At 47.8% G+C, this 25,813-nt stretch overlaps 1 protein-coding gene and 1 pseudogene across 2 annotated transcripts; both read left to right on the top strand.

Annotated features, from left to right (window-relative positions):
* The first annotated feature begins 4,551 nt into the window (after positions 1 to 4,551).
* Positions 4,552 to 13,433, top strand: LOC149358628 (uncharacterized). 2 transcript variants are annotated; one of them, XM_089570771.1, is made up of 3 exons: positions 4,552 to 4,796; positions 9,035 to 9,237; positions 10,494 to 13,433. In XM_089570771.1, exons 2-3 carry the CDS (start codon positions 9,200 to 9,202, stop codon positions 13,195 to 13,197), a joined length of 2,742 nt encoding a protein of 913 aa, XP_089426897.1. In that variant the 5' UTR covers positions 4,552 to 4,796; positions 9,035 to 9,199; the 3' UTR covers positions 13,198 to 13,433. The 2 variants fall into 2 exon arrangements, with proteins under 2 accessions (XP_089426897.1, XP_089426896.1); XM_089570770.1 differs by having other exon boundaries at positions 4,552 to 5,086.
* Positions 13,434 to 20,797: 7,364 nt separating this feature from the next.
* On the top strand, positions 20,798 to 24,990 carry LOC149358627 (uncharacterized; annotated as a pseudogene).
* Positions 24,991 to 25,813: the final 823 nt, after the last annotated feature.

The following is a 25,813-nucleotide window of genomic DNA, read 5'->3' as shown; positions in this document are numbered from 1 at the left end:
TCATAAACTGTCAATCATCCAGTAAGAGTGTAATTATGATTTGTAATGATTAATAAGGATCGAACTGAAAGTTAAATGACCAAATTGTTAAATAAAATAATTTATTAAGTACCAAGGCAATTATTTTCGCCAATTCCAAGTAATTCGGAAATTTGTGAATTACTAGTAATATACTTCAGAGAACAATAAAATAGTAATGAAATAAATCGATTAATAACTAATGACACTAATTGTTTAACCATAACTATCAGTTATTAAGTGATCGGTTATCCACACATATTGATAATTAACTAACCAATTAGTTTAACTGATCAGATAACTGATTAAATAATTACCATCAGTGATTGCTTAAGAAAAGAACGTTGATGTGTTGCATAGTTACTTGCACGATCGCGAAACGTTCTAGCAACGGGACCCATATCTTTGAATGTGGTCTAACCGAAGTTAGAGCGGAAGTTAAAGCGTAATGGTGTGCAGAAACGGCAACCAGGTAAAAGGCTTAGAAGAAATAGTAACGGAGAAGTCGACGGAACTCAAAATTCTTTGGCATTTCCGCAGGTAAAGAGATTTAAGTGCACCTTTATTTTTTATTGCGTAAGCAATACAGCGCCAGGTTTCGAGCCGCCGCGTAGCTCCCGGCGTTGGCCACGGTTGACCTTCAGCCGCAGCGAGGCCAAACAGATGGAGCGCCGTTTCCATAGCAACCGTTTCAGCCGCACTCCACCAGGCGGCAGGATCATCGCTGCGCCGCTGCCGCGCGCCTAGTCGCGTGCTCTCGACGCATGTGTCGGAATGTGGAGAGAGGAAGCGGGACGGAAACTGGGAATAAATACGCGCGTTCGCCTCGGGCAAAACAGTTGCTGTACGCAACTTGCCTGGGTTGACCAGAGCTAAACCTCAGCTAATTTTATTTGCAGAGCACGCGGATTGTTATGTTTGGGAGATAAAGGGAGAGGTAGAAGGAATAAAACATGCTGCCATGCTGGTCAGTTCGACATTAATGTCGTGGCAGCGCAAAGAAATATGGCGACAAGGCAAGGATGACACACGGCAGCGCTAAATTTATTTTTTGAATGCAAGCAGGACGTGAAAAAGTGGATAGAACTCTCTGAAGCTGAAGCCAAAATCTTATGCCCTGCCTGGCGTGTTTCACAGCCCAAGCTACACAGGTAATTGGCCCAATATTGGAAACATATTGGCAGAGGCCGGCCGTACAAAGGGCCAGAGTGAAGCCATTCATTTGCAATATTGGGCAGATTACGTGTGCTGCTTTGGACTTGCACGCTACCAGCCACGATCATCCCAGATCGTGCTCTATCCAATTAAAATTGTCAAGAGATGCAGAAGGCTACAGACGATGCCCAGGAATTGGGGGTTGAAGTCACAAAGCTGTCCGTACGCAAAACTGGTTCATGATTTTTGAACGCCTTTATAGCCGAAGATGATGGACGACCAAATGACACGAAAGGTACAATCTAATAACGTGACTCCCTCATAGTCAAATATTCGCTTTTTGATTTCCTGGTCGGTTTTGATTCGGGTTGGATTCCCTGCCCCGACACTCACTTTTCGAGGACGGGGAAATTAATCAGATTTCGCGTCCCGAGGCGTCTGCGCACGTCGACGGCACCCCCCGATAACAATTGATAAGGCAGGTAGATTTCGAAAGTTTCCCTTTTATTTAGGCGGTATCAGTATGTAATCTTTTGTGTGCTCCCGTCGACGTCGCCTGCGATTCCAGCGAACTTATCAACTTGGGATGAGCAGTGGCATTTAGGATAGAACAGACTGAGTCTTGCCCGATGCTCTTTCAGGCTGATCTCAGCTGGCCACCTATTCGCGAAATTCCCAGGTAGCCAACAGAGCTCTCAGTAGAAAAACAACAAAAAAAAAGTCCTGCTGCTTTTAAAAATAACGACATTCGGCTGGTCCAGAGAAGAATACGCTATACGGTTTAAATTGTCTTTCATTTCAAAGCAAAATATATCAATTGTAGACATTTCGTTGCTCTGATGCTATGCATGGCTCCTCTATCGCTACGGTTTTCATGTAGTACAAAACTGATTTAGGGGAGTGAGAAACTAGCCACGCTTTTCATCGCGCGATAAATATAAATATACAAGCAATGAGGTACACACGGACCCATTCAAAAACCTCATAGCTGATGGATAAGTGCTCAATACAGGGAAGCACGTAAACAAAGTACAAAAATGAACAGTTAAAATATGATACATGTCAAAGCTTGCGCGCGGAGCGCAGTGAGGTACCGGACATTTGAATATTCAAATTAATGAGCTTCTTTAAAGTGTCATCCGCTACTCAGTATCACGCCATTATAGCCAGGAGGCTAAATATCATCTGATTGCTGCTTTTCTTTACATGGCGAAAAATTCTATCAAGTAAATAAATCTAAATGACCTGCTCGGTAACTTCAAATTACTGTCAAATAATAAAAAAAAACATATGCTTTACTGAAGCGCCAGTTTGCAGCGCATGCTGACGGACAGATAGTGCTCATTTATGAAAAATATTTCTCTGCTTAAATTTCTCTTAACGTGAACACTATTTGCTGCAATCCAACACCATGATGCAAACCTTGCTTCATGTAAAAGGCTAAGACGATGAAGACATTGGACAAGTTATTTTAGAAAAGGTGGTGAGTCTTTTTAGTGGGCCCTGACCGAACCTTCTTCAGGCTGGTACCCCTGTCAACAAGAATGGGAGCCTAAAACTGCAGATGTAGTACAACTCTGCACCAACGGAATTCTATTCGCTATACAGGGTGTTTCACGTAAGACTTTAAACAATTTTTAAAAATAGACTTTTTTTAAACAACAAGAGCGCTTTGTTTCGGCTTAACAGTGTCAGCGTTGTAGCGCATCAGAAATCAGCAAAGATCTGATAACTAGCAGGCTGGTTAAATAACGTTGAATAGTTAACTTTATAACTATTACTGTTAGGCGCCTTAATTAATGAGAAACAGGTAGCTTACCGTGAGTAATATCCATATCAGTTTTTAGAATTTCGAAAACGCGGTTACCCTCGGCGCTGTGGGCGAACAAATCTGGCTATTTCCACGAGTTACGTGCACTGGAGAGGTTGCTTTGCCTGCAAGCTTCTGTAAAGCGCATGCGTTTTGGCGCAATGCAGCCAAAATTTGTTGGGCCACAGCGCAGAGGCTAACCGCGTTTTCGAAATTCTAAAAACTGATATTGATATACGGTAGGCTACACGCCTATCAATAATTGAGGAGCACAGCAGTAATCGTTATAAGGTTAACTCTTCAGTATTAGTTAAAAAGCCTGCTAAGTAGCACATCTTAGCTGTATTCTCATGTACTTACGTCACCGCTGACAGCGCTATGCCGGAAAAAGCGCTCTTCTAACTTAAAAAAAAAAACTATCTTTAAAAACTGTGCAAAGTCTTAGGTGAAACACCCTATATATTGTTTTCAACAGAGAGCAAAGGTAGACAGAATGCGTTATAATTTGTTGGCATTGCCACTACGTGCAGACAGCCTCGACAAGTTCTCTTCAATAGTAATGTTATCAACGTCCACGCGAGCCCATAACAAGTAGTGATTGGAAGTGTACTTGCACAAAAACGTGGCAGGCGTTTCTAGGCAGCATGCAGAAATTAGAGAGACATATTGCACCGCTCACGAGTGCTAACTGAAAACCTTCAACAACGTATAAGTACACTGCTCCACAAACAAGTCTAGCTCGCGCGAAAGGCACACTGCAGAGTAAGTTCGCGTGGTCTGAGATTAATATCATATAATGAATCCGCTTCCGTCTGAGTCGTCATTTACTTCTCACCCCTTGAGAAGTGAAATCTAGGCAAACAGCCAGCGACAGATATCTGAAACACACAGCGGAGAGATTTATTCGACCCCGCTAAGCATGCGTCTGAGTGTCTGTGCATGTAGATGATTCCAGCAGAGTTTCCTTTGGTACGGTGCGATCAAGCGGTACAAGAACCAAAACGAAAAATGCACCTGGTAGCGAACTCGACTTCTGCGCAAGCTTGGTCACTGTTCTGCATTACGTAGTATTATTAGTAGCAAACCTGCTGAGTAGTAAAAAAAACCATAGAAAAGAAGAGACATCAGAAACAGAACCACACTCCGGGCAGCTTAGCTGGGTGTCTTGTTGGGTGGGTGAGCCCGAGCGCATCAGCATAGTTTAATCGGTGAGTTAATTCACTCGGATAAATTCACCGTACAGCGCAGTCAGGGTGGTCCCACTCCGCGGCCGAGAGAGCACCCCGCCGCCGCGCCTAATCCTTGATTAGTCTGGCTCCGGCTGCATCTCGCACGCGCTCAGCAGGCGCGCAAAGTTTCGGTTTTGCCGTGGCCTCGCTGCCGGCCTGGCTGCTCGCCTGGCGCCCTCGCGCGGCGCGGCGCGGCGCGAACGCGTGGAGAGAGGGAACTGAGAGAGTTGAGGAGGAGAAGAGAGGTGCTCCAGGTGAAACAGTTATGCCCGCGTTCCCCTTTGCTCACACGAGTGATGTCGTGGGCTCGCTTTATCTCGCGGGGCGGAAGGTCGTCCGAAGTTGCATTCGTTGACGCAGTCACATGTTCGGCGACGCGATTACTCCGCTGTGCCCGCACTCTATTGTCCCAGTGCGCGCGATAGCGAAGGTAGGGGCGGCGCAGAGTGAGTTAGTCTCCCAACAAAGAAACCGAAGACTCGCCGAGTGAGTGACAGCGGTCCGCCAGCTTGCAGAGGTAGCGAGTGAAATGGGGACCGCGCGAGAGATTCCTGGCGCATCAACATCGACGTCACTGAGTGAAGGTGAGCGCGCAGATTCGTACGTGGTCGACGTGGTGCGGGGACACAGTGGCGCTTTAGAGGCCAAGTACAGAGGTTATTCGTTCACGCTGGAGCGGGAACACCACCCGCGCTACTGGTGGCGCTGTGCGGTTGAAACTTGTCCATCGCGGCTCGCCACTATGTCGTTGACGACCGAGCATTCGATGCTTAAGTTCAGGGGTCACGACGAGGCAGAGCATCAGAAGAAAAGTGAAGACTCGCAGAAGAAGAATGCGAGGAAGAGGCGATACGATGCAGTCTTCAGGAACCAGGTACGTAATGTTCCCGTCAGCTGCCGCTACTGTTGCGGCAGGGTAACCGAATAGTTGGCACCCGAGCAAAGGATGAACTTCAAGGAAGAGGCCGCTTTTGCTCAGATTAGTTGAGGCGGCCAGAGGACAGCCGCACGTGACGAGCGGAATGGGGCCCCGCAGCCATTGGACATTGTAACGCTCCCCAACAACCCATATAACGACTAGCCAGTACTATTGTTCCTTATCGGCTTATCTGGCGATATCGCCATATCACCTAATATGTAATGACCCAGTCGTCGGATGCGTGGTCGATCGGATTATCGCTGAAGTGACATAGCCTTGTCTGAATGCACCCACGAAAGAAATATGCATCATATGTACAATTTTCGTTGGAGCGACGAATTACCAGTCCCGCAATTGTGCCTTCAAACATCGTGCAAGGGGCAAGTGAGAAAGACGGCGACAGTAAAGCACAACAGTAGTATGCAGTACATGCAGCTTGTTCATCACGTGATTCGGAGCGACACCATTTGTTTATTCTAGTACAAATACCTGCCATGAAGTGTTACACCACAAGTCTTGCCAGTCGATTGTTAATGCGTAAAATCTGATGAAATTTGGGCGCTATGTTTGCGTCGTTTAGGAGATGCAACTTTCTATAGATAGAAATGCTGATTTTGCGTTTGATGAATATCAACAAACAGTGAAAATAAACTCAACAGCGCTTCTGTTATACTAGCGACGCCGTTCTGCAGGTCTGGTTTGAACTTTACATTACTATTCAGACCACAACCTCCGCAGTATTACAGGCTCTGTTAAAATGTTTAAATAATTTAACGCAAACGTTACCTGTTAAACTTAGCAAGCAAGGGGCGTGTGAATTTAGAAATTTTGGATACGAACTGAATATGTTTATTGTTCTGTTCATATTCAATTCGAGAAAGTGATATTCGAGAATTCACGAACATTTGAAAATTTCAGAAATTCGGGACATTAGGCAAGGATAAACTATCGCACCGCACCGCCGTTCCTAAATCCCACCATGGCAAGACCAGGATATCTGGGGAAGTTATCGAAACACCGAGTTTAAAGTATCAGGAAACCACTAAAAAGGCTTCCTCTTCGCTTTCTTCTCAGTCAGGCTTTGCGTGGACCGGCCATATTCAGAGGCTGATAGGCTTGTTCCTGTTGCGAAAATCCGCTATATGGCTTTCTCACATATCATGCGCGATGAAAACAAGGTGCCTACCACCTGCTTAGAGCAATCATAACTGGAAAGCGCCTAGTTTTCCTTTTGTTATCCTGCTACAATGTGTTACATACCTAACGCCCACACCCATGGCACTCGTTCTGTCGCCTTCACAGTGCTTCTAGAGTGAGCTCCGCCACCTCGGTTTGGTTACCGATGACATGCGGGAAGGCCTGCTAGCTGAATTTCGCTTGGGGCTCCCGGGGGGGGGGGGGGGGGGGGGGGGGGGGGGGGGGGGGCATAGTCGAAGCGCCACTGGTAAGGCAAGCAAGCGATCGTGTAAAAAAAGCGCCTACTGCATTGTGCACCGTGACCCATGCACCTCTTATATACGTACGCGTAACGGCAGGCGTGACCACGATAGAAACACCCTTGTCTCTAGGCCAAATAACAGTCTGGCCGCGTAATTTCAGTTTTTGAGCTTCGCCACCAGCCCGTAACGACGGCTACTATCGGCCACTCATTCTACATCCCCCCCGAACCTATCTGCCCGCCGCTTTCAGGCACCGACTGACGTGTCACTGCCCATTCCTGTTTCGTTTCAGAAACAGTCCAGCCGTTCCGACGTGAATGTGAACTTGTCTCGCTTACGTCACCGTTGTTCTTCGAGTACGCCTAGACTGCGCGCTTGTCACGGGCTTGTCGCTTGATCTGCCGTGGAGCCTCTCGACACATGGCTTCACCACATATTCGAATGGTCGGCAGTATTTATCTCAGAGGTAGGGGGGGGGGGGGGGGGTAGGAACTCCACTTTCGAATAACTACGGGGAACTTCTTGCGATGCCTCCAAGTCCGAATTAATGAGTTTTTACTACCCATCATGTTATATTTGGTTTGGTTTCGTTTAGTTTATGGGGGTTTAACGACCCAGAGCGACTAAGGCTATGAGTGACGCCGTAGCGAAGGGCTCCGCAAATTTCGGCCACCTGGGGTTCTTTAACGTCCACTGACATCGCACAGGACACGGGCCTCTAGAATTTCGCCTCCATAGAAATTCGACCGCCGCGGCCGGGATCGAACCCGCGTCTTTCTAGTCAGCAGCCGAGGGATATATCTCGCTGCCAGTCATGTTTCCTTCGTGCATTTCATTTGTTCCTCATTTTGCGCCTCCAAAATATAGATTGCACACTGTATTGCTTGTTGAATTAAGGAGTATACACTTTTGTGCACATCGTTTCATTTATTTTTTTTGTATGATGCTGGGTCAGTCTAGGCCTGTTCCAAAGACAATCCATTATTTTGCAAAAACTAACATTTGCCTGCTTATTTTTTCAGATTTTTTTTTTTTCATTCTTAACAGATGTTCATATCCTATTCGGTATTCGAAGGCATTTTTTCCGCATGTTTGTATTTGATGCGTAATCGGAGATTTCAGTATTCGCATACCCTATTTTTAACGTTATCATAACGTTTCAATACAACAGGCAACGTTGCGGAAACTTACGTCATGATTCTACGATATTATTACTGGCGAACAGCCAATGGTACAGGCGGTCGTCCCTGTAGAAATCCCCACAGTGTCCCAAGGCCTTCAAGCAAGGTGCTGTTATTGCTCCCATGCCAGAGGGCGTTGAGGTACACTTGACAAGTACAGTTGATGTTATTCGAGCAAAAGGAGCCTACTCTGTGAACGGTGACTTCTTTTGGTGTCAGTGCATCAACGAGCATATCACAATCTGAAATTTACCGAATTCCCGGAGTCGAGCTCAGCCACCGAAGTCAGTCAGCAGTCGGTATAAGTTTGTTTGCTTGTTTGTCAGCGACCAAGCTACTACCTTGTTTCTCCGTTTTCAACCTCAAAAATTATACCTGTTTTCGTACCTTCGACCACATGTGTGGTTAGTTCTAGAAGTGCTCAGCTGAAACATTAACACACTTTGCGAGCTGTGAGCCATTCGTTGTGAAGTCAACATGCGAAGGTTTGGCAGTGCACATTCGGGCGTGTATCTGTGGAAGTGCGCCGTCTTCGGACTTGTACGCGACGTGTAACCTGGGAAGTTAATACCAGAAGGAAGGAAAAAGCGTGGTCGCAAACAAACAAACAAACAAACAAACAAAGTGCGAAGACCGTGGCGTTTAGCAAGTAAAAATTCTCAATAGAATAGATATAAATATTAATTACAGTAAACCCTTCTCCACTTTCAAAAATGAATGTAAGGGAGCTTTTCTCTGTAGCGATGTCACCTAAACTAATCACTAAAATTTCTCATGCAAGCATGTTATAGTTCATTTTATTTTCATAATTAGTGATTCTGTGTTCACGTCTCTGTACTCTTGTTTGGGCTCATATGTCCATAACGCCTTGTTTTTCAATAGGCTAGAATAAGCCTTATGTAGAACTTCGTTATTTGATGTAGTGTTTCATGTAAGTCTTGGTCTTTTATTTATATACTCATCGTCCATTTATGACGCAAATTCTTCTCAAGCGCTTGTGTCTTTTTTTTTTTTTTTGCTGAGTGTGTATGTATTTTCCTCTTTATAATGCTTACTTTTGTGCCTACTTTTCTTTGATTTTTTTTGTTTTTGTCTTTATCAACAATACTATTTTGTACCGGCCTGCCGGACTTTTGTAATTTGTATGTTTGTTTGTCTTGTAGTGGGGGCTGAGGCCCTGTCAGGCAACATTGTGCCTTTAGCATCAGCCCCTTCTTAGGCAAACGTCTAAGCAACAAATAAAAATAAAGAAAGAAAGAATTTGTGGCTGCGCGTTCGTGCAGCCCGCGAGGAAGATCGGCGACTTCCGGTACGTGCTGAAGAAAGAAACTGAGAACCTGCAGTACTGGCGCTGCGAGTACGTGGGCTGCCCTGGACGGTGCTGTACCGACAACAGTTTCCGGGTGGTGGCCGGACCAATAGATCACCAACAAGAGCTGCATGCCGATATGGACCAGCGCCACTCCGCGACCTCCCGCGAGACAGAGTACGCCAGCCAGAGCCTTCTCCATACTCAGAAATCCTCTACAAGTGCATTTTTCATTGGGAACTTGTTTATGAGCGCAGTGTTTCGCATGTAATATGAATATGATGCACCGTAACAATCGATATATCCGCAGGTCCCTCGTCGGGAAGCTTGCAGCTTTCTGCCGTTTATTTCTAAAAAAGGCACCCCATAGTTTATTTATATGGCAGTCTTAACTACTCGGTTCGACAGCGCAGGACAAACTTTAAAACCATGAGTTTACTACGCATAGGATGAGTAGACAATCCCCATCAATATGTTCATAACAGCATTTTGTAATATTCCACAGTCGTCCCGGAATTAAAAGCGATGTCCAAGAAAGCTGCACTCGCTTAACAAGGAGCTTAGGAGCGGGAGGGTATATAGCTCGAGCCCGATTGCCGGTTGAAATTCGTAGACACAGCAGTCCATCATCCCATTCAGTCGGGCCAACTATTTGGACGCTGTAGATGGAGTAACGGTGGAAATGGCAAAAAAAACAAAACAATTTTAGTTGTTTGTAATTCAAGGAGAGGGTTGAGTCGGGCGGGTTGGTTCATGTTGAATGGTACGGCAAAACAGCGCTGACGGACGAGACGGAAGATGATGAGACAGATGAGACGGTAGAAGATGAAGTATATGGAAATTAACTAATTCATCTATATCAATCAAACTTTTTGTTCGATTAATTAACACATATCAAACACATTTCAATCGACGTCAAACTTATTTTTCTCTTATTTGCCAATTTTACCAATATCTTGCCATTCACAGCTGTTCTCCCGTCGACTCACTCTATCGACGTCCGCGCTATTTCGACGTTTTTGACAGTATTGGCTCTAATTAATTAAGGGGAAGGATCAATACCTTTGGGGAGTGCCAGAGATTCCAAAAAAGAAAGGCTAACTAATCATCCTATTGACATGAAATTTATTGCGCAGCATCCACACATCGTCCTGTATCAATCACAACCATTGGTTTGGTGCTACCTCTTCTGAGAACGTCACAATAGCAACGGACACGTTTTGGTGACAGGTCGACATAGCCTACAAATGCATTCACATTAAAAAGGGCTTTTTGCTGTACTCATGTGCTTTTTTGGAGATCCTCTGGAAGCTTACTGCTGCTGCGTGGTCTGCTTGCATGACGGCTCGTTTTCTGGCTCTTTGCGCACATACAAATCAGTAGCCCAAGTCCATGGGAAACTGTAATGAAAGTGCCCTTTTTCTTTCTCGCAGGACCTGTAATGACGCGGACACTTTGACTGCTACGCAGCTCGACCGCGTAATCACCGATCAAGGGATAAGTGCAGACATCGAAGGTGGCACTCGAGAAGCCAGTCGAGTGGCGCGTGCTCATCAACAGCACGAGCAGGGGGAAGAGAAACCTGAGAAGAAGAGGAAACTACATCATGAGAAGGAGCAGATGCGAGAACTGGGACTGGCCGAGCAGGAACAGGATTATCGATTTGGTAGCCTTCGCAGTTCACCACCAGTCCATAAACGACAGAAATCCGATAAACACGATAAGCATGACAAGCAGCACAACGACCCTGCCAGCAAGCAGTCGGTCATAGATTCGACTGATTCCGAACCACATACATCGGTGGATAGAGTTTTCAAGCAGAAGCCGCCTGCGCCTTCTCAGGTGTCCGGGGTCACGCATGAGGTGTGTGATGCCCGCAGTTGCAACGATGACCTTAGGACTCAACGGTCCGGAATAGTGCGCGCGGGATCCCCGGAGACGCCACTAGCCAACGAAGGCTCCCTCCTTCGTCCCGACACCGCTCTTAAAAGTCTCGTAGGATTCACCAATGACAATAAGACGCAAGGGTCCGGAATTCTGCTCACACGATCCCCAGAGAAGTCACTAGCCAGAGGAGGCTCGCCCCATCGTCCCGACGGTGATCTTAAAAGTCTCGTAGGATCCACCAATGAAAATAAGACGCAACGGTCCGGAATACTGCTCGCACGATCCCCGGAGATGCCACTAGTCAGAGGTGGCTCGCCCCTTCGTCCCCACAGCGCTCTTAAAAGTCCCGTAGGATTCACCAATGACAGTAGGACTGAAATGTCCGGAATTTTGCTCGCACGATCCCCGGAGACGCCGCTAGCCAGAAGAGGTTCACCCCTTCGTCCCGACAGCGCTCTTAAAAGTCCCGTAGGATCCACCAATGACAACAGGACTCAAAGGTCCGGAATTCTGCTCGCACGATCCCCGGAGACGCCACTAGCAAGCGGAGGCTCGCCCCTTCGTCCCGACAGCGCTCTTAAAAGTCCCGTAGGATCCACCAATGACAATAAGACTCAAAGGTCCGGAATTTTGCTCGCACGATCCCCGGAGACGCCACTAGCCAGAGGAGGCTCGCCCCATCGTCCCGACAGTGCTCTTAAAAGTTCCGTAGGATCCACCAATGAAAATAAGACGCAAGGGTCCGGAATTCCGCTTACACGATCCCCGGAGAAGTCACTAGCCAGAGGAGGCTCGCCCCATCGTCCCGACGGTGATCTTAAAAGTCTCGTAGGATCCACCAATGAAAATAAGACGCAACGGTCCGGAATACTGCTCGCACGATCCCCGGAGATGCCACTAGTCAGAGGTGGCTCGCCCCTTCGTCCCCACAGCGCTCTTAGAAGTCCCGTAGGATTCACCAATGACAGTAGGACTGAAATGTCCGGAATTTTGCTCGCACGATCCCCGGAGACGCCGCTAGCCAGAAGAGGTTCACCCCTTCGTCCCGACAGCGCTCTTAAAAGTCCCGTAGGATCCACCAATGACAACAGGACTCAAAGGTCCGGAATTCTGCTCGCACGATCCCCGGAGAAGCCACTAGCGAGCGGAGGCTCGCCCCTTCGTCCCGACAGCGCTCTTAAAAGTCCCGTAGGATCCACTAATGACAATAAGACTCAAAGGTCCGGACTTTTGCTCGCACGATCCCCGGAGACGCCACTAGCCAGAGGAGGTTCACCTCTTCGTCCCGATAGCGCTCTTAAAAGTCCCGCAGGATCCACCAATGAGAATAAGACTCAAAGGTCCGGAATTTTGCTCGCACGATCCCCGGAGACACCACTAGCCAGAGGAGGCTCGCCCCTTCGTCCCGACAGCGCTCTTAAAAGTACAGTAGGTTCCACCAATGACACTAAGACGCATCGGTTCGGAACTGTGCACGCGGGATCCCCGGGGAGGTCGTTAGCCAAAGGAGAATCGCTCCTTTGTTCAGACAGTTCTCCTAAAGAATCTATAGTATCTATTTCACCGCGAAACCTGTGCGAGGCTGCCAGTCCTGTTAACAAGCAAAAGGAGGCGGTGTCCCCCGACCACAAAGACACCAGCGTATTTGAAAGCGACGACGATCGTTCTACTGTTAGCTTCGGAGATGATGACAACGACGAGGACGAAGCGTCTACCTTAGGCATGCAGGCAGCAGCCAATAACGCGGAAGAGGCAGTTAAGAGGCGTGCGCAAGTAAAGGTCGAAGACGAATGCAGAAATGCAGCGGACGACTTTGAGGCACGGTCACACGTGAGCGCCGACTATGAACGCAATAGATCATTAGAGGCCGAGCTTAAGTTTCTTCAGGCCAGCAACGAGGCCACAGCTGTGGGCGAGGGCGACGAAAGCAGGCCTGGAACAAGCGCCTGCCACGAAGGAAAAGCCAAGAACAACTCTAATGCCAAGTGCTCGCACAATAGCGGCAGCCTTAGTCTCAGCTCCAGCTATCGGGAGCACCGCGCAGAACTGCCACGCATGGCACATGCCACGACCGACAGCCGTGAGCGAGATCAACGAGTCGCTGTCCTAATCCGGATGCTCCGTCTTCTCGAGGCAGAGACCGAACTGGCGAACCAAGAGCGGTGTAATGAAGCTATGCGAAGGATACTGCTCGAGCGACAGCTAATGGAAATCATCTCGAAGATGGAGCCATCCATGCCTTTCAAATAGGGTGGCAATCCATGCCGCACTGCACCTGGACTAAGCCTTTGATTACGTATATTTTATAATCAGAAGGTCTTATCATTTCATTTCCATGTACTTCATCTTCAGGTGTTTGTAAATACAAGATTTTGTCTCGGACTTCATGTCATGGCTATTCAGAATGATACCAGCTTAACATCAGTATACAGTATTAAGACCTGATCTATTTTGTGGCGAAATAAACGCAACGCCTTGACAATTACGTTACGGCCTGCCTGCGATATGTACGCCGTCGACTTCATCAGATAGATGAAATACACTGCGAATCAAGTTCCTCTCTAAGGGACCTCATTATCATCATCCTAACTACGTCCACTGCAGTACAAACTCCTCTCCCATTCACCTTCGATTAATCCTGCCTTGTATCAATAGCAGCCACGTTATCCCCGCAGATTTCATCTCATCCGGCCACCTGAATCTCTGTCGGCCTCCGCTACGTTACTGCTCTCTTAAAATCTACTCCATAATCCTAAGAGACGGACGTTCCTTTAGAATTACGAGGTGGGCGGAAAACATTAACACTGCCCGTCCCCAAAGTTGATTTGTGTTTTTTTAAATATTAAAGGTGTCATGAATGTATGAGATAATTGCTATTTCTTTGAGATAATTGCTTTTAGAATTGTGCCTTGGGCACAGTCTCTTTTCTTCATGGCTTGTTTCTTTTTTGTGATCGATGAAAGCAAATTCTGAGGACGATCAGCCTGTTATTTGACAGGTTCGCCTATGAGAACTGCTAGTAACAGGGTAGAATAAGACATTTTCAATGCCCTTGTTAGATCAGAATGAATAACGTTTCCTCTCACCATTTCTTAGAGGGATGATTCAAATGAAAGAATAAGTTTGCTCGAACATAGCTGAAAAGCCAGCATACATGGCTGCGCGGCAAACGATGCCCAGATGCATGAACACTGAAAAAAAAAAAAAATTACACACCGGAATTGTGCGACTCAAGGACTAAAGGTGGCAAAGCATTAGTTAGAAAAAGAGAAGGAACCGGCGAATAAATGAGTGATCTAGAAGGCAATTGGCTGCCACTTTTGAAATGTAAACAGTGAATATAAACTTCTGTTTTTATAAACAGAAGTTTGACCAGAAAAGAGAAGTGTATAACCTATGTGTCTGGCTGAGCTAGAGTGTTGACATGACGTCGGTGGTAAATATTTACACCGAATAAGCACCGGAAATACGGAGGTGCAGTAGGGACCGAGACGACACCAGTGCTTAAAGTGGATACACTTAAACGTGTGGTCTCTGTCCCTTCGTCTATTTAGTGCTTGTTTACCATGAATGCGATTCGTGTTGATAGCTACTTACTTATAGGACAGATACTTGAAGGAGGAGGATATAGAAGAGGAAAGGCAGGGAGGTTAACCGAAATAATAATCGGTTTGCTACCCTACACGGGGGGAGGGTGGTGAGGGGATAAAAAAAGAAAGAAAAAGGAGAGTAACAGAAAATTGAAGTCACTATAAAACGTCACTGTTCGTTAAAGTCACAGCCTATCGTGCAGGCCAGAAGTTCTCAAGAAGCGGAGCAGTGCCTTGCAGGCCTTCTCCGCCGACGACCGCCGCAGCCAGTGGCCGAGAATCTTCATTTCCGTGAAAGGGCGTGTATCTCCAGCGCACGGCTGAGAGACTGCCTTTCGGTGGTGTAGGCAGGGCAGTCACAAAGAATGTGGGTTATGGTCTCGTCATGCCCGCAGATGGAACATGCAGGACTATCAGCGATACCGATTAAGAATGAGTAGTGGTTGGTGAGCGCTACACCAAGCCAGAGGCTCCAAAGTGGCGAGGACGGTCTAGAGGCAGGTGTAAACTGGGACGGCAGAATGGACGGCAGATACTTGGAGGTTTGCAATAAAGGCTATAATGAAGCTAATACAAGCGCAGCGAACAGTGGAAAGGAAAATTATAAGTAAAACATCAAGAAACCGAAAAAATAGCTGCGTATATGAAAGAGAAAGTGCTAGCAAAGGGTATTTCAGCTGAAACTAAAAGAAAACAGGGGACGTACCGTATTTTCCGAACTAGCTAGGCTGTGGGGTTTGCTTCGCACCTTACAGTGGAACTCTTACAGTTGACATAAAAATTAAAAAGGCTGAAAAAGGTTTAGAGTTCAAGGGGTAGCATTAGTGCTCCAGTATACCATTATCATCGGCAGCAGCAGCATGAGTGCGCTCACTGCAAAACTGAAATGCCTGCCTCCCCCATATCTCTCCAATTAACCCTGTCCTGCTGTTATAGCTGCGGGCACCCTGTCCCCGACTGTGTATTAATCTCATCCGCCCACCTAACTTTCTGCCGCCCACTGCTACGCTCGCCTTCTCTTGGATTTCAGTCCATTTCCCTTCACGAACATCGGTTATCTTGTTTTCGCTTTACATGCTCTACCCATGACTATTTCTGTTTCTTAATTTCGACTAGGATATGATTAATCCACGTTTATTCCTCTGTTAACGTTACACCTAGCATTTCTCTTTTCTTATCTCGCTGCGTCGTCAATTTAAGTTTAACTTGTTTTGTTAGCCTCCACGTTTCTGAACCATAGGTGAGTGCTCGCAAGATGCAGCTGTTATGAATTTCTCTCGAGAGATACTTGTAAACTGTCATTCGTACAACATGAACTGTTGGGCGAGTTGGTCTGACATATCTAGTGAAGCAGCGCAACGGCACAAGGCCAAGGGAAGAAGAGGACAAACACAGCGCTGAACTGACAACAAATGTTTATTCCGGATGCAGTCAGCATATATATACTTCAGCACCTTCGAAAAAACAACAAAAGAAAGAGAGAGGAGCGAAAGGTTTCATCCCAGTCACTATGCGCATGCAGCTGTATCGCGTGTACATCGTGTTACGACCCATCTAGAGACCCGCGATGAAACGGTGGTGGATTCAACAGTAGCGGCAATTTCGACGGGTCGTTTGACCCCCAAGATGACCCCACGGCTCGGTGCCAACGACCTTCTAGAAGGACCGACGACCGGGGAAGATAGGTTGCCCCTCGTCTGAAAAAAAAAAAACCCGGAACGAATCAGAGGAAGCCGGCGCAGCTGCGTCTGCGACGTCAACATGCCACACCAGTGTTCGATGGACGCCAGCTGCCAACTCAGTGCTACAGTGACGCGGACTTTACGCTTCCTCCTCGCCAGTTCCCACGTGCGGGCTCTCAACAGGTGTCTTAGTTGGTTGTGACGTGTGATGCCGATCTTTTGTGTCACGATGAATTGCCGCCTGGTGAAAGGGCTCAACAGGTCTTCGTTGGCTGTGACGTGTGGTGCCGATCTCTTGTGTCACGATGAATTGCCGCCTGGTGAAAGGGCGGAGCCTTGGGCTATTTAACCTGCGCCCAAAGTGAGCACGAACGCTCTGGACCTTCGGTAATAGGTTCATCCAGTGTGGCTCTGAACCTTGGGTAATAGGTTCATTCATTGGCTCTGAACCTTGGGTAATAGGTTCATCCATTGGCTCTGGGCCCTGGGAAAAAGGCTCATCCAGTCATTCGACGTCATGAACTCTTAAATTTTGATTCCTTGTTCTTTTTGTAAATTTATGTAAATAAGTGTCTTAGTTTCTTGCCATTAAACCTGCTTGTTTTCGTATTTCCCCAACCTTCGAAGCTTCAGACTTTCCTCAGACCGACGACTCAACACGCTACCAAATGGAGCCCGGGTTCGAGCTTTCCTGTGCGCCACAACAACTGGTGGCAGCGGTGGGATTCTGCTACCTCGAGCCGTAACAACTGGTTGACAGCGGTGGGATTCCGCTACCTCGAGCCGTAACAACTGGTGGCAGCGGTGGGATTCTGCTACCTTGAGTTACAACAATCGGTCATATGACATCAGAAAGTTGTGCTCTTTCAACGATTTTGCTACAGAAGGGGTGCTGATACAATTCTCACCCAGCTTCATGATTTCAGATGCCTCGATAATCTCTCTAGTAAGTTTATCCTTGTGTTTGGTAACAACGCGGCTGTTTTTGAATTTCGGAAAAAAGGAAAACAGCACCCCTTCTGTACCCATTTCGTTGAAAGAGCACAACTTTCTGATGTCATATGACCGATGTACACGCGATACAGCTGCATGCGCATAGTGACTGGGATGAAACCTTCCGCTCCTCTCTCTTTCTTTTGTTGTTTTTTCGAAGGTGCTGAAGAATATATATGCTGATTGCATCCGGAATAAACATTTGTTGTCAGTTCAGCGCTGTGTTTGTCCTCTTCTTCCCTTGGCCTTGTGCCGTTGCGCTGCTTCACTAGATATGTCATTCGTGATCTGTGAATCTGCCAAATGCGCTCGACCTTTTTTTAGTCTTTCTAGTTATTTCATTATCGTGGTCCAGATCTGCGGTCACTACCTGCCCTAAGAACATGAATTATCCTACCACCTCCAGAGCCTCGCTATCTACCGTAAGCTGCTGTCCCCTTCCGAGACTGCTGAATATTACCGTAGTTTTCAGCGCAATAATATTTAGACCCACGATTCAGCTTTGCCTATCAAGTTCAAGGACCATGCTTTGCAATTCGTCCCCTGAGTTCGCCAGAGAAAAGCAAAGCATACGGTCCAGTGGCAATAGTGGGGAAAATTGCGGAAGCAATCTTGTATAGGGTTCGTGTTAGCGGAACGTATTAATATATTCACTAGGATCCATTATCTCATTTCGGGCTGCAAAATAGCCCTGAAGAGGGGTTTAATGTTTCTGGAGGTTGGCTCCTCGCACGTTTCATTATTCCGGGACAACCTCCAATTTTGACGCGCGCATACAAAATGTGTCTTTACACTCAACGCCACACGCGAGCTGGACGCGAGGAATTCAGGCTTCCTGAAAACAAAGCCTGACTCAACGTGAACCGACTCAACTTGTCACCAACGCCCTTAAGTTTCGCTTCCTACCTAACTCAAAATATACGCGGAATTTTTGCGTTATATAGCGGACAGTGCCCACAGCCGGCCTTGTCTTTGCAAGCTATTGCCTGCTTAACAGTATGAAAAAAAAAAATGGTAGGTGTAACGTTAAGATTAAGACCGGAAGCGGGCAGAATGGGTGAGGGAACAAACGCGGGTTCATGACATCCTAGTCGAAATCAAGAGGAAGAATTGGGCTTGGGCAGGGCATGTAATGCGAAGGCAAGATAATCGCCACGGCCTGGATTCCAAGAGAAGGGAAGCGTAGCAGGGGGCGGCAGAAAGTCAGGTGGGCGGATGAGGTTAAAAAGTTTGCGAGGACACGGTGGGCGCAGCTGGCAAAGGACAGGGTTAATTGGAGGGGCATGGGAGAGGCCTTTGTCCTGTAGAGGGCTTAGTAAAGACGATGATGATGACGATGATGATGATGTCTGCCCTCCATTGAGCTACAGTCTGTCCTCGCGAAAGCGTGTGAAGTTTTGCATGCCAAAGTGCCGCGTGCGTAAAGGTCGAGATAGGCAGTCTGTCCGAAAACCGGAGAGAAAGGAGAGGGAGGAAATTCAAGGTAAACCATGTGAAAGCCGGTTGGCCACCCGGCAATGGTGGCAGGAGGAGCGGGGCGAAAAGCCTAAAACGAACAACACCTAAACGCATCCCCTTAGAGAGTCTTGCGACTAGCTTTGAAAGTGGCGAACAAAACCGGCTTTGTGGACTATAGTTTCGTTTCAGCTTTCGCGTCAGGATTGCCGCACCTGTGCCGGCGGGCTCATAGCGTCATTTATCAGTTTCTAAACACGGCCGACTAACACATGTCGCTCATGACGCATGCCGCAATCAGCCACAGCGTTGTTATGAGCCGGGATTCGTTCAAACACGTCAACAATTAGACAAGAGTGCATAAACAATGCTACGTCCGACGTCAGCTACAACGTCTGGCAGTTTAGGAATAGCGACGCGGGCAAGCTGCACACGCTAGCGTCCGATCTCGAGGCCAGAAGCTGCCCTCGAGTTCCCTTTCAGCCGGCAGCAGCAGAAGTACACAAGCCTGGGGCACGATTTTTTTAATTTAATCCAGTGCAATAACAAGCAAGTGAACATTGGCAGCAATCCCCAAGGTGAGCCTTTATTAGCGTTTATATGGGTTTATTAGAGCGACTACATGGCACAGTTAAGAATACTGAAGTTTAGTATACACACAATATACACTTCCTTGTACACACAACTTTGGCGCATCTTCCCACACTGGCGCATCTTCACACTTGTACACACTGCTTCTTGCTCGGTCCACGCTTCGGCTTTGGCTATGGGCCGTACTGGCGGTGTCAGTCAGTGTTAAAGTTGACTTTAAAGTCAACTTTAAAGTTGTTGAAGTTGGTAGAGGCGGATGCTCTACCACAAGGCCGCTTTGTCCACGCGACTCTTTGCCCACAGTGACGGGATTTGAAGGCGCAGGCTCCTTTCCCAAGCAATGCAGCCCTAGGAAGCCGAGCACCAGGCCGGGGCATAGCTTGTACCCATTTTGTGAAAACCGGTGGGTACCCGGCCGGCGGCGGGAGTCGAACCCACTACCTCCCGAAGCCGAGGCGGGCGCTCTGCCACGAGCAGCAAGGTGTTCCTTAATTGAATGATAGAATTTGGTAAAAAGTATGATATTAGTATGTGTGTACATTACTATTAAACTGTAAAACATCCAAATATCATCTCTCTCAATACTTTCTGTGCGTGATTAGCAACGCCTGTTAGCCTCTAGCAACAACTCTGCTGTCGTTATGACGTCTATGGCGGCCAATGGTTGTGTGAATGGTCTGTGCAGTACATGTATTTATTTACTTGTTTATTTACTGGGAGCTGTCCACTAACAGCCATTAGCCTTAGTGCACTCGAAGCAGTGAAAGAGAAAAGACAATGTAAATAATACGAAAAGAATAATAAACGAACAATGGAAACGATGGCAACGAATGAGAGAAGCAGTTAACAGTGAAAAGTTGTGAAAAGTGAAAAGTTGCATCAAACACAGCAGGTTTCGCCTCAGAACAGTTAAAATCCTGATGAAATATATCGGGACAAAAGCGCTGGAGAAGGTCGGAAGACTGGGCGAGTTGGTAACTTTCGATATTTATTTAAATCAAGGGTAGCGAACTGAGCGCAACGTAGCGCTTGTGTGTCCTTTAAAGAACTATATAAAGAGCGTCTATACGCCTGGATAAAACATTACGCTTCCGAAATGCCATTGGGCTAACTTAAAAATTCCTCCAATGTCAATACAAAACGATCATGAATTTCTAACAAACAACTCAGAAGATAAATGAAAGTTGCTATTGACTGCGTTGTGCAGTGCTTCGAGCGGTCGCTTCTGAGGCTTTGTCTCGTTGGACATGCATAGAAGTTTTCTCAAGCTGGTTAATTTCCTCTTCTTATTAAATGACATCGCTACTGCGCATGCAGCTGTACGATAACCCGCAGCGCTGCGACATATCGGCCCGAAGTTGCGCACGTTGCAGCCGCCGCTATCGTAGGTCAGTGTCCAAACACACACTCGCCTCTCTCGCTGAATCCACGCCGAGGTCGATAAGCTGATAGCAGTCACACCACGTTCCGCCTGCCGACGAGGCGGCGCTCGGTGAACACCGCCCTGCTAGACGGACAGTAGTCGAACAACGGCGCGTCATGGCGGCTGCCAGCGACGGTTCACCACTGGACGATGACCACGTCGAGCTGGTGCCATCGCTGCGGGGAGGCACAAAGGCGAAGTACCGCGGCTGGACGTTCACGCTGGAAACGAACAACGGCATGCGCCACCGGTGGAGATGCGACGTGCGCCTGTGCAGAGCGCGGCTCACCACCGACGCATACGGCGACACTTTGTTGGGCGCGCGCTCTCCAATCGGCCGACTCCTCTCCTCCTCTCATTGACTCCGCTTACCTGCACTCGATCAACTCCCACAACGACTTCACGACTTCCACAAAGCTAGTGCCTTACTATCTTGTATAATTTATAATAAATAAAATGAGTTTCTGTAGGCGCACTGCGCCGAGTGTCGAGAGGCAGTCCTTGCTAGCAGCATTTGAGCCCACGAGCAAATTAAGAGTAAATTACGAAGTGAAAATGCTGTCGAGCATAATTTCAAGACTGTTAAATAACCTTCATAATAATGATACGATGCGTGAATATATAGAAACTTTATATACAGAAACGAATGTATAGAAACCACCAAACTGTGGGACAATTACTGCGTCGTTTCCTTTCCTCAAAAACGAATCTTCAATTTTCAACCGTTCATCGTGCAGCGTTCCGAGTGGTGTCATATGCGTGCGTGCGTGTGTGCGTGTGTGTGTGTGTGTGTGTGTGTGTGTGTGTGTGTGTGTGTGTGTGTGTGTGTGTGTGTGTGTGTGTGGGTGGGTGGGTGGGTGGGTGGGTGGGTGGGTGGGCGGCGTGTGTATGGGTGCGTGCCAATGCACCCATGGACAGCAGTGCTTTCGCATTCCCACAGGTAAGCAGTCTTAAGTGTCTCTGCCGAATTTTTTTTCTCTTTTACAACTGCGCGAATGAAGCTCTGAGAGCTGTGCGCAGTGCACGTTAGAGATCGCGTCTCAGAAAATCCGGGGTCGTTGACCGTGAGTGGGAAATCTCCAAAAATCCCCATAGAAGCAAGCCAGGAGGCAGGTGGGTCACCTAGGCCACGTGACTATGCTGTGTCGTCACAACCTGCCCTCCGGATTGTGAGCAAACTCACCACCGTGGAAGGTGGCAGTTAAATTAATGTTTGCTCGATCGAGAGGAGCAACATGGCACAGGGCCGACCGGTGGCAACGCCTGCCATCGCAGCGCAGGGGCGCATCCCTTAACCGCTCCTCCACTGTTTCAGGAGTGGCATGAGGACTCACAGGTACTAATGTAAAGTAGAGAATGACCAATTCGGCATATATGGGAATTAACCCAATTCGTCGTCGCATAGTGCCCTCATGGCGGAGCTTAAGTGTCCCCTCCAAATATTTTTATTTTTTTTACAGGGTCGACCATGCCGGCGACGCGTCCAAAGGCAGAGCTCGACAAAGCGACTGCGAGTCGCAAACCGCTGAACCAATCAGCGAGCGAGCCAATCTTCCGGCAACGACAACGCTCGCGGGCGCGCCGGGCGACGACCTGCGCTGTTCCCAGCTGGCTGCCCTAGTCGTTGCTAAGCCTAGCCGGTTTATACCGATGCCGCAGCTGAAGGCGCTTCGGGTCCTGGCCAGCGGTAGTAATTAAGATGCTGCTTTCGTCACCGCTTTATTGTGGACCTCGTATCATAATATTATCAAAACATGCTCGACTTCCGCGACGCCTTCAGCAGCGGGGCTAGCAGACAACAGTCGAGCCGCATTGAGCAGCAGCAGCAAAGCGGCTATGGGAAGAAATTTGCTTGTGTCGCTGTTATCACTTCTACCAGCAAGTCGGTATTGGCCAGCGATCTTCAAAAATGATTAATTTTTTACATTCCTCTACCCAAGGGCTTGGTATGAACGCGAACAAGCAATATTGGCGCATTTTTCTGACACCGGCGGCCGGCATACTGCAGGCCGGCAGGCCGGCCTTGCAGAGAAGCGCGCCTTTGTCTTCATGCCGCTTGTACGACCGCTGTACACATCAAAACCGTCACGACATCCTCATCTCCGCTCGGGTCGTTGTAGTACATTGCGAATAGCAGTTCAGAGGACCGATGCGCGAGTACAGGAGGCGCGGCCAAAACAGACGAAACTCTCGAAAACGCGCGAACAACGTCATCCCCGAGAGTTTTCGCTTCAAACGAGAATCTAACGAGAAGGCGACCCTCTGGTCGCGCTTGTAAGTGTGAACAACGGTGTTGTCGAGCTGCTGCATGGTCTCAAGCGACTGGTGGTCGCGTGTCCTTTGCGACTCGCAAGAGTGAATGGGCCCTTACTTCGCCTCTGTCCCTTCGTATGCAGCAGGGGGAGTTGCAGGAGAAATAACCAGAACCTAATGGAGCCGTAAAAGGAAGTTGAAGAGCAGCACGAACAAGTGCGCCAAGGCCGCACCAGCAGCTCTGTAACCGTCAAGCGGGAGCCCGCCTCCGAGCCGGATTCATCGCCACCTTTTCCTTCGGCAGCAGACGACGTCGGTGACATGCTACCAGCAAAGATACAGAGACGGAGCACCGGTCTGGCACGGGGGAATCGACGTCTGCCAATGTACAAATACCAGATCGAATTCCGACACTGCACTCCGAACTATGTCTCAAGTGCCCGAGCCAGCCGGCTGAACAGCTGAGAGAGGCTCCTGGAGCCGCTGAAGACACCGAGTGCATTGCACTGTCCTACTCCGAAGAGCAAGATGTGGATGAGGCCTGGGATAAGAGCTAGGGTCAGGTGTCGACATCACCGAGGCCGACAAGAAACCGCGTACATTAGCGCTGACAGCTTCTCGTTCGGCCAGAGTCACGTGACAAGTTGCAGCCGCACCGTGCGCTGCGCGGACGTTCTGGGGATGGCGTGTGACGACGACTGCGACAGCCGAGAGCGGCACCTGCGAGCCGTCATCCTCGACCAGATGCGTCGCCTTCTCGAGGCCGAGACGGACCTGGCCAGAGAAAAGCTCCACACCGAAGTCGTGCTCGGAAGTCTGCTCAGGCGAGCCCTTGGGGTCTTCGTCGCTAAGAAAAAAACCTGGATGACCTCATCTTTATGCTAAGGACCAGGTCATCGCCTCAGCGCTCAGCGTATGATGCAAGGTCACAAGCGGACGGTGAACCCTCCGAAGGTGAACTCTAAGCTCGCGCTCTGCGGTGAGCAAGTGCGCTGAAGTGTGCTGACAGGAAGTGTATTAGAGCAAGGAAGTGTGCAATACAATTGTTCTGATGCACCCCAGCCACAAATTCACAGTGCTAGTCCAGTTCTCATCAGGAATCATGACTATCACACCCCTGGTAGGCTAAATATTGCTGTTGCATTTTTGAAAAAGACATGGCGCTACAAGTACGTGCACAAAAAGCGGAGGAGTCAATGTAAGCGAAATGGGGAAACCTTAGAAGGGAACTTCTCAAAGTACCAGAGCGAAAGCCTAAGCGTCTACATATCATACCCAGGTCAGTCACATGCTTGAGGGATAGGCCTCTAGACATAACTCCCTCTGTAGTGGGCCGTTTTGAAATTACCCATGCTGCAAGAGCGACTTCAAGGTTTAATACACCCATGCAAAAGTATTGTTAAGGTTTAAATCCACCACTAATTACTTCTGATACCACGTTTTTGTGAAGAGTGCACCCATTGTCTTTTCTGTGTTGAGTTTAAATCCATTTTCGTCTGCCCACTCTGATATTTGTTTACTCCTAGCTGAATTTGCCGCTCGCAGATGGACAAATTACATGACTTGTAACTTATTTGTAAATCGCCAACATAAATAGACTGGGAGATTGACCTAGACAGGATGCTCTTTATGAATTCATTTTGACTATGAAAAGTGTACAGCTGAGGGACACCATTCTCTGGTGAAAACTGCTTAGATAATGAATTCCCTCCACGGGCCTTGAATGTTCGTCCAGACAGATAACTCTGAATGGTGGGCAGCCTATTCCCGAGATCCCAAAGGCGGACAGGTCACGGACGCCACATGGTATCGTATGCTTTCTCCAGATGAAAGAAAACAGATAAAAAGGGCTGTTTATGCACAAAAGCATCGCTTACATAAGATTCAAAGGCAATGAGCTGGTCTGTGGTTGAACGGTTAGCCCTAAATTTGTCTTGGTGCGCGTCAAGAAGACCGCTGAATTCAAGGAAACGCACAAGGCGACGATTTAGCATTTTTTAAAGAGTTTACATCAGCTGGTGGTTATGGCAAATGGCCGATAACTGGCCGCAAATGTGGCTACTTTGCCTTGCTTTAATATCGGGATAATAATCGCTTTCTTCCAGGCCTTAAAGAAACGTCCAGCGGCACATACAACATTAAACAGACACAGAATAGTTTCTTCATGCAAGCGCTTGAGCATTCCACATGTGATCAGTGAGGGCCGACTGCTGTTGCGTTGCCACATGTGCCTAAGGCAACCTTCAACACTTGTAAAGTAAATGGGCTATTGTATCCTCCTACAGGTGGCCTTTTTTTTTTCACAATACGTTTCCGCTCCTCAGCTAGCTTGTGCCGCAAGAGGAATGCGCTGAGCTAGAAGTGTATTCGAATGCTTTTCCTAGTGCATCTGCTTGGTGGTCCAATGTATCGCCAGCAGTGCTAACAATAGGAATTGGATGTGGAGTATGCTCTTCAGGTGCTTTTAGTCTACTGAACACTTTATGCGTATCTGTGTAAGAATTTACAGAGGAGAGAAATGACTGTCAGCATTCCCGTTTAGATATACGTCGAGTACGCCTGCCATTTGCTTTAGCTCGTTTAGCTTATCAAGTTGTCAACCATAGGGCAGCGGCGGAGCTTTCTTGCACTCTGCATTCCACCATGGTTTTCTTTTGTTTTGTATTTAACCTGATGGCTTTGGGATAGAATTCTGTGCAGCGTTTATAATACGCAGTGTGGTCAAGGATTGAGATTCTATACTTAGTTCTGTAATTGATGAACAGGGCAATTCTTAGAGTTCCCGAAACAACTTCCAGTCAGCAATCTCTTCTTTAAACAGATTGTTGACGTATAAAAAGATTGGTATTTATCTTCGGATATATATTTTCTGTGTTTTT

Source organism: Amblyomma mixtum, chromosome 2 (genome assembly GCF_055824585.1).
Source record: "Amblyomma mixtum isolate Tamu chromosome 2, ASM5582458v1, whole genome shotgun sequence".
NCBI lineage: Eukaryota > Metazoa > Arthropoda > Arachnida > Ixodida > Ixodidae > Amblyomma > Amblyomma mixtum.
Note: the sequence above shows the minus strand (reverse complement) of the source record. Positions and strands in the feature narration are given on the sequence as shown.

Excerpts from the sequence above, each read along its gene's own strand:
- LOC149358628 (XM_089570770.1), top strand. The coding sequence starts at position 4,742 with ATGGGGACCGCGCGAGAGATTCCTGGCGCATCAACATCGACGTCACTG. Across the intron at positions 5,087-9,034 it reads ATGCAGTCTTCAGGAACCAG|CCCGCGAGGAAGATCGGCGA; the intron begins GTACGTAATGTT and ends GCGTTCGTGCAG. Across the intron at positions 9,238-10,493 it reads GCGACCTCCCGCGAGACAGA|GACCTGTAATGACGCGGACA; the intron begins GTACGCCAGCCA and ends TCTTTCTCGCAG.